Source organism: Neoarthrinium moseri (assembly GCF_022829205.1).
Source record: "Neoarthrinium moseri strain CBS 164.80 chromosome Unknown scaffold27_Wmoseri_CBS_16480, whole genome shotgun sequence".
In the NCBI taxonomy this organism is placed as follows: Eukaryota; Fungi; Ascomycota; class Sordariomycetes; order Amphisphaeriales; family Apiosporaceae; genus Neoarthrinium; species Neoarthrinium moseri.
Genome location: NW_026055141.1, coordinates 232,233 through 240,968, shown reverse-complemented (window position 1 = coordinate 240,968; position 8,736 = coordinate 232,233). Strand labels below are relative to the sequence as shown.

Genomic DNA, 8,736 nt, shown 5'->3' with positions numbered 1-8,736 from the left:
CGAAGCCTTCTTTCTGTTTATGTAAGCTTGGTGCTGTTTACGTTCGGGCCCAATCATAACACTCTTTGGCTCCATTTTCACTAATATAGGTTCTCATGTATGGTAAGCGAAGACATTCATTCATAATTCTATTCTCATTAATCAACGAATGTGTACTCTCGATATACTGCTGAAAGACAGCACTTTTCCGCATGTAAATTCAATTTGGATCGAACAAAACACGAGGCGCTTGAAAGACAATATCCAAATCAACTCTACCTGCTCTGCTCTTGCTTAGATATCAAGGCACCGACCGTCAGGCCCCCCTTTGTCTCGGCGGACGCTAGGGCAGCTAAGAAACCATGAAATTTGACAAGTACTTCTCGTGCCGCTACATCATCTATAACCACCGGGTCATGTATCGTGCTGGCTACTACCTGTTCAGTGTCGAGGCTACAAGTCAGCACAAAGGCAACATAGCCTGTCATGTCCATAATTATGGACTCCTGTCCCAGCGGTAAGGGCCGCGACTTGGATGGTGCTTCCACCGGATGCACCACTAGGTGATTGTTAAAGCTGCGGCATATGTGACCAGCCTCGGCATTCAACTCTGCAATGGCGCCAAGCCCAATCGTCTCATGCTCTAGGATATCGGCGCCGTCCACCTGGATTTTCTCCAGGAATTCCGCCACGGACAAGCTCTGGTCAGTGGTGCGTATACGGATGGGGACGTTGGTGAGTGTAGGGCCGCAGACGCGGTCGATCTCATCGAGGTCTACGGTGCGCCCCGATAGCAAAGCACGGAACACGACATCAGTGGAACCTGTATACGACCCAATGGTGAGGCCCCAGGCAGCTCGCACGAGAGTCGCCGTCGTAACGACGGAGCCGTGGCTCCGGAGCAACGGGATCGCAAGGCTTACGCTGCTAGCAGGCCGGGTCACGTAGTCGGGCGCGGGATTAGTGGGGAACACGGTGGGCGGGGCGCCGTCTAGGTACCCGCTCCAGAACTCCCGGGCTGGTGCAAGATCAATGCCGCCGAGGTGATCCATCAGGTACCGGTATGGTAATAACGTCTGCGGGACCAGTCCGGACCAGTACCCATCGCATAGTGCATTCCACACGACGTCCAGCGAATCGCGGTCGTAGACACAGTGGCTCATCGCGTAGACAAAGGTAGGGGGATGCCCGGCGACGTGGACAACCGCGGCTCGAGCGAGCGCTGAGCCTAGAGTTCCCGCCTCGACGCGCAGTGTGTTGATCCATGCTTCGGCAGCCGGCAGGCTGTCGTAATAGCCAACTTCCAACTCTGTCGACGTTGAGAGCGTAACGAGGCATCCGGAATTCTCCTTGGAACTCCAGATGACGCGTGTGCGCATGCACGGCATCGCGGCGCAGACGAGATCCCATGCCTTGCTAAGGCGGTCATAGTCCATCTCGGGTAAGATGGGGTACCGGCGAAGGAAAGTCCCTGCGCCAGGTGTCTGAATCATACCACCTATTATCTCAGTCTGAAAAGGCGTTGCTGGTGTTAAGTCCTGGATAACGGCTGGATCCACGGGGAGCTGCGCAAGAACCCACTCCGGAAATGTTGGCGGTGCCGTTCGGTTCGCTTGTGAGCCCGGCCGATTTCTATGCTGGGTCGGACTTGGCATCCGGTAGAAGGCCGAAGGGACCATGTTCACCGGTAGTTCCTCCTCCAGTCTATCACAGACCTGGGTCGTCAGACTGGCAAAAGCCAAATCTGTTACATCGGCATCCGAGCTGATAAAGGCGACGAGCATTGGAGCCAAGTTTGGTGGCACAAGGCTACTAACTGCGCACTCGGCATCCTTCGGCAGCCATCTTCTTATACACTCCTCGATATGGGCGATATCGACATGACTGACAGATGATTGCTTCCCCAAGATACTCTGGATGGTCGACCCAGGCGGCGCAGACGCGAGTCTCTGCAACACATCGGTAAACTGTGCAAGCGCTTGGTCTACTTCTTCTCCTTTGATTATGTTCTCGTCGTATTGGGCAACTAAGTGAACCCCTTGCGGTTTAACAAGGCAGCTAATCGCCAATGCATGGGTTGACTCCTGAAAGGGCTGCTCTACGGATTCCGCCCAGCTCAGTGCCTCGAAACCAGTATCGTCAGTATCGGAGCCCAAAATTTGGATATCCAGGATATTTTGAAACTGGCATGCGCGAAGAATCATTGGGCTGATACTAGCCAGTTGCGCAATGGGCGTCTGGTCGAAAGCCTTGGTAGTAGCCATGTCTTTATGTATCTGATCGATGAAGTCGCTGACTTGTACGCCTGGGTCGACTGCAAGTCGCACAGGCACGACGTTACGCAGAGGTCCCACCACATTCGTCGATCTCATGTCATTCCTACCATTCACAACGGCACCAAAAACGACGTCATTGGTTTTCGTCGTCTTTGCTACCATCAAAGCCCAAGCGGCCCTCAAGAGGGCGGCGGTGGCGTGACACAACCCAGGCACCACACGTTTCAGGCTGGCGGTCGCACGTACGCGCGCAAGGTTGAGGTCAGAAACAGTGGGAAAAAGAACACTATGACATCTTCCCAAGGTAGTCTCCCAATATGCCTTTTCAGCTTCGGTTATCAGAGCGCTTGCACTCATAGATGAAAACGAAGTGAAAGATTCCAGCTGTGGCATGACGTGGCCTTTGTACGCCTTGTCGACAGCATTCATGACCAGCTTCGCCGCGTACTCATCTACCAGGGCACGATGCACAGTCCATACCAAAGACTGTTTGTCTTCGCCAGGCGCATGGAATAAGACCAGATCACTCAGATGACCATCAGTCTTGGCCATTTTCTGACGCAGGTGAAGGCGCGCTTCTGCAGAGGCAACCCGACGTCGGACTTCCCAGTGAAAGTCGTCAGCGAGGACAACTTGAAGCAGGCCAGCTGTCGACTGGAAGAAGCGTGTCCGCAGTACGGAATTTCGGTCGACCACACGTTGCCAGGCGCCAAGGAGACGCTGATGCAATGTTCTGGATGGGAGCTTGAATTCCCATTGCATGATGTTTCTGGCATTGTCAAGATGCGACAGCGTCAAAGAGCTCTGTTGAATCAGTGTTGCACTAGCAACATCTTCGATGCATTCTGGCTCGATGGCCCATGAGGCAACGATCTCATTCATATTGAATTTTTGTGTCTCGGGGCCCTGACGACGATCCTTCAGTACACCATTCAAGAGAGCCTCGTGATCGGACGAATGTTTAGTCGGGCCAGATTTCCCTGTGCCGTTGACAACCAGTGCTGGTGTCGTCGTGTCCTCGAGCTTGGCCATCGGCGATATTTGCAGAGAGTTATGACCGTCGCCAGCAGACCCCTGAAGGCCGGAATACGCATTGGCGTTGCTATCCAAAGGAGTGGGGGACTTGCTAATGGCATTCGAACTCTTCTGTGTTCCTGCTGCTTGCAATGGTCGAGCTGGGAACGGAGCAAGTTTCGAAGCATGCGAGTTCTGTGGCGAGGTAGATTGTGTAGTTGGAGGCGGTTGTGATATTGATTCTATGGACGCCACAAGTGCTTGGAAGGTAGGGGTCTTGAAGATCTGAGCGGAAGAAATAGATATGGATTTCTTTTTGGCCATTGAGACCAGCTTCATGGCAGCAACGGAATCGCCACCAAGTCCAAAGAAATGGGATGTGGCAGTAATCTTGTCCGCTCCCAAGCAGAGAACCAGGGCCCACAGTTCTCGCAACAGCTCCTCAAGGTCGTTTAATCCGCCATTGGTGATAATGGTCTGGTCATTGGAGGCATTGAGCGCAACAGGCTCTGCCGAGTTTGGTTCCAGCAACTTGGTTGCTGAGAGCTCCATGGGAGCAGCTTCAGCCATAGCTCTAAGCTTCTTCCTATCAGCCTTCCCAGTGTTTCCCAAGGGGATGCGATCGACGAAAAGGAACGAAGACGGAAGAAATGCTGGTGGTAGGTACGCTGACAAGTGGCTCTTTAAGCTCTCTACGAGAGCATATCGAGAGGCAGGTAACATGCTATTGTCAACCTGTAAGAAGGCCGACAAGGCTGTGGTGCCCGTACGTAGCGTAGCTGCATCAACCACGACACTGGATCCACCGGGCATGAAGGCCTTGATGTGATGCTCGACTTCAGAGAGCTCAACTCGCTGCCCACGGATTTTTACCTGCGAGTCTTTCCGGCCTCGGCAGAAAAACAGCCCGTCTGCATTTATATAGCCCAGGTCGCCTGTGCGATAAAACTTGCGTGGCTGGCCATCAACGGCCGGTGCCCAGGTCAGGTTGTCAACGAAGGTGTTGGCAGTTGCCTCCGGATTCCCTAGATATCCCGCTGAAACTCCGGGGCCCTCGACAATTATCTCGCCGACAAACCCTCGGGGCAGCCGCTGATGCGGATTGTCGGGGTTGACCACGTACACGCGCGACCCGAATGGTCGCCCGATGCACCCATTGCCAAAGCCAGCTGCATGTAGTATGCGTAGTCCACAACATTCGTTGGTAATCTCGGCCGGGCCATAGGTCACAAGCACTTCTGTTCTAGGTAACCATCTATCAACTAAGGCTTGCGTCGTCCACTCTCCGGCAAAGTGTATGTGTCTAAGTGCTGGGAGGTCGGCAGGGTCCAGCAGTTCGGAAAGCGATGGTGTGATATGGAGGTGTGTTACACCGTTTCGTGCCAAAGATGGACCCAGGTCGTTGATCCGCTCTTCTTCCGAAAGAATGCATAAGCAGGACCCCGTACAGAGGGACACCAAGATCTCTAGGACACTCACATCCCATGCATAGGAGAGGATATGGCCCTCTCGAATCTCAGGACCTCCAGGATGTCCACGCAGTTTGATCCAAGAGGGTATGAAACTGCATATATTCTCTTGTGAGATTGTGATACCTTTCGGAACGCCTGTGGTTCCGGAAGTAAAGACCACGTATGCGCAATCCTCAGGCTGAACATCGCCCCATTCCTCCGCTCGGGACGTCGAGTCGTTGTGCCCGCGTACCATGTGGTTAGTGTGGACACCATTGGCTTTCGTTGGAGAACATATTTTTTCCTCAACTTGGATCACCGTATGGATAAACGAGGCTGCTTGGTCACGCTGCCGGACGGAGCTTAGGCAGACTTGACTCATTCGTCCACCGTTATCCTGAAGCTGGTCGATAATAGCTTGTACTCGGCCTGAAGGCATCTCGATAGGGATCGTCACCCACGGTGCCCCTATTTTCGAGCAAGCGAACACAGAGACTGGGTGCCACCTGGACTTCTCGAAGAAGAGAGGAACGTAAGAGCCACGAGCGACGCCAGCCTGCTGGAGCTTGCGCGCCACGATATTGGACGCATAATCAAGCTCTGCGTACGTCAGGCTACCATCCGAAGCTTCTATGGCCTGCGAGCCAGGGCTTGAATTCTTCAACATCATGGTATGCAGCGTACTGCGATTCCTTGGGGGTCGTGCTATCTCATCTCTGGCGGCAACCTCCCAATCATGAGGACTCATAAAGTCAATATTGCCAATGCGTGACTTGGGTATGGCCTCCTGAAGTTTGGACGCAACAGTTTCGAACTGGCCCATGATGCGCTTCGGCAAACTTGCATCGTGCTTGCTCGACGAAAGTGCTTCGTCGACAAAGATGTTGACCCCATGATCCTTGATGACTAATACTATGTGACATGGAACCAGCTGAGATAAATCTGCAGTTCGATGGCAGATCGCCGTCATAAAGTTGATATTGCCAGCTTTTAGGCAGCGCTCAGCTAAGGGGTACGTTTGTACAGGACCGTACGTGAAGCAAGCATCACCAACCATGTTCTTGCGTACCTGCTCCAGAAATATATGGATTGGTCTATCAGCGCTAGTATGTAGCTCAACAGAACCAGCAGAGGCGATGTCCTTCACTTGTATCACATCTGCCGCTGAATAACGGGCGAGAGTGAGAAGCCAAGCCCCACGAAGAATGTGAGGTTCATAGGTCTGACTGAGGCTCGAAGCATGGGATGATTTCCCCTCAAGGCGATAAATATGGTCAACCATTTCGGCCATGTTGGGAAGTGCTCCAGTTCTGGGTCAGAATAGTGTCCAAGAATTCTGCTCTATACTAGAGAGTGCGTGGGCTATTATAAACTAAATCCGCATGGGTCTATCTTACTCTCGTCTCTCCTGAGTTCGTTCAGAATAGTCCCCTAAAGACCTGATGACCACTACACCAAAACCAACCCAACAAACCACATCAACGCAGTGCACAAGATCTGCCTTACCATATGTGCTTTGCGGTGCTTCCGCTATCAGATTCTATACATAGGATCAATAACTAGTGGCAGAGGAGAAGGATCAAGATGCCTGTAGAAAGAATGCGATCCGTGCGATCAATAAGCTTGCGTGATCAGTCATACCATTGAGGTCTCAGATAATGAGTTGTCTCTGTTTTCGGAGACAAGTCAGAAACGAAGCAGGCGGGAACCTGTGATGTACTCTGTACATAAGGCCTAGAGCAAACGACTTTGCTGAGTGGCGCCTTACCCATCCGCCCCCAACTACTACCTAACGTACCGGCTGAATCCCTCGGTTAGCCTGCAACCTGTGCATCAAGCGACAATGTCAAATGCAGGACTTTCACGGTTCTAGATTGCTAATTTAGTCACCTTGCCGAACATCCCACCCCCTTACCCCATTTGTGCGACGTAAGCAGCTCCCTCAGTCACACCTATGCCCACTGTTCGGTTGGCCACCCTTTGGCAGTGTCCGACCAGAGGTATCGCAGATGAGCATCCCTTACTTCGGCCAGGAACCCCCACCAGCATATGGCATGAGCAGTTCGGCCCTTGAAAACAGTTTTTGGAGCAAGTTTTGACGCAGCAGAGACGAGTCAAAGATGGCAGTGAATGCGGCAGAAGAAGGGCTTACGCCGGCGGAATCAGAAAAGGCCCGTGGACCAGATCAACTACTTCCAGATCTCGGCGCCAACGTTGAGCAGCAACCAAAGAAGGAATCTCCGGTGCGGTTCGCTCTGCTATTCATCGCCCTTGGCGTTGCTGTATTTACCGGTGGTCTAGTATGCACCCTTACGAGTGGACCGCGTTTCGCGGCGCCGTTGATCCTAACGATGTATTAGGATGCCAATCTAATTGCGCCTGCCGTGCCGGCCATTACGGACTCTTTTGGAAGCACTTCAGATGCTGGCTGGTATGGAACCGCCTAGTAAGTGTAGCGAGCATTCAGATTCCACGCTATCAACCTGACTCTGACGACAGTTACCTCTCGTTATCATGCTGCCAGATGGCCTGGGCCCAGATCTATAAGGCCTTCCCAGCCAAGCCGGTCTTCTTCAGTGCATTCATCCTATTTTTACTCGGCACCCTGGTCGGAGCGCTTGCACCTAGCTCGGCGGCCGTAATCATCGGGCGAGCTATATCCGGCGCCGGCATCTCGGGGTCGTTCGTAGGCGGCTTGATTATCGTGTCGTATATCATCACGCTCCGCTGGCGACCTATCATTACCGCCATCTTCGCCTTGGTCATAGGGTCGACGATGACGGCAGGCCCCGTCGTTGGCGGTGCCTTGACGTCGCGACTCTCGTGGCATTGGTGCTTCTGGATCAGCCTACCAATAGGCGGCTTCAGTTTACTGCTTGCTCCCCTTGGAAGCCCTGTCAAAGACCCTGAGGGCAGGCGCGACGGCTTTAAGCAACTGCTTGAAGAATTTGATATTCTTGGCTTTGCTCTCTGGGTTCTGGCCGTCGTCTGCTTGACGCTTTTCTTGCAGTTCGGGGGCACTCGTTACGATTGGACAGGAGGGCAGCTGATTGCACTTTACGTGGTGACCGGGCTCCTACTTGTTTTGTTTTCCTTCGTCCAGGTCCGCCGTGGAGAGCGGGCGCTCGTACCTGGGCGTATCATTAAGCAAAGAAGCGTTGCTTGCTCCGCATTATATGTCCTGTTCATGCAGACAGTCAAAGCCCAGATCACCTACTTCGTAAGTCTCCAATCGCTGCACTTGTCAATGTTGTCTAACGTCATGCGGCTAATGTACTTTTACGTCCTAGCTGCCTATATTCTTTCAGGCTGCGCAAAACAAAACCGCGCTGGAATCGGGCGTGGACACAATCCCGAGCTTCCTCAGCTATTTCACTTTCCAGATCTTGGCGAACCTTGCTATTTCTTGGTTAGGGCTCTACACGCCTTTCATGCTGGTAGGCAGCTTACTAGGTACGGCAGGCACAGCTCTACTGTCTACGCTTACCACATCTACTCCTGCTCCACGATGGATCGGATATCAAATACTAGCGCTGAGTGGCTTCGGCATTGGGTTCAATGGTCCACAGATAGCCGCCCAGACGGTCTTCCAAGATCCTAGCGATGTCCCCACAGCGCTTACTATTATCACGACGTGCCAAGATCTGGGTGGTAGCCTTGGTACCAGCATTGGCAGTGCGATATTCACAAGTGTCGTACGCCGACAAGTCCAAAGTGTTATTCCGAACATCACAGCAGAGCAAATCTTTGGCGCGGGAATCACTGGCTTGCAGGCCATGGTTAAGCCCGAGCAGAGGTCTTCAATAGCCGAAGCTTATGCATACGGCGTACGTGTGATATTTTATGGTTCAACGGCATTTGCGGCTGCAACTTTCATACTTGCCTGTTTCATTGAGTGGAAGAGTGTGAAAGAAAAGCCCAAGGACTCGGAACGAAGAAATGAAATGGCCGAGACGTAAGCCAGGCCTCTGCACGCTTCGACGGCCACAGTCGTCCAAGTATCTTGGGCTGTGAAC

At 52.8% G+C, this 8,736-nt stretch overlaps 2 protein-coding genes across 2 annotated transcripts; one reads left to right on the top strand and one right to left on the bottom strand.

The window, feature by feature from the left end:
• Nucleotides 1–254: 254 nt before the first annotated feature.
• JN550_007233 (uncharacterized protein) lies at nucleotides 255–6,011 on the bottom strand (the record flags this gene model as incomplete). Its single annotated transcript, XM_049319061.1, has 1 exon — nucleotides 255–6,011. One exon carries the CDS (start codon nucleotides 6,009–6,011, stop codon nucleotides 255–257), a length of 5,757 nt encoding a protein of 1,918 aa, XP_049170807.1.
• Nucleotides 6,012–6,840: 829 nt separating this feature from the next.
• On the top strand, nucleotides 6,841–8,679 carry JN550_007232 (uncharacterized protein; the record flags this gene model as incomplete). Its single annotated transcript, XM_049319060.1, has 4 exons — nucleotides 6,841–7,020; nucleotides 7,081–7,166; nucleotides 7,220–7,940; nucleotides 8,011–8,679. The coding sequence occupies 4 exons, from the start codon at nucleotides 6,841–6,843 to the stop codon at nucleotides 8,677–8,679; spliced, it is 1,656 nt and encodes a 551-aa protein (XP_049170806.1).
• Nucleotides 8,680–8,736: the final 57 nt, after the last annotated feature.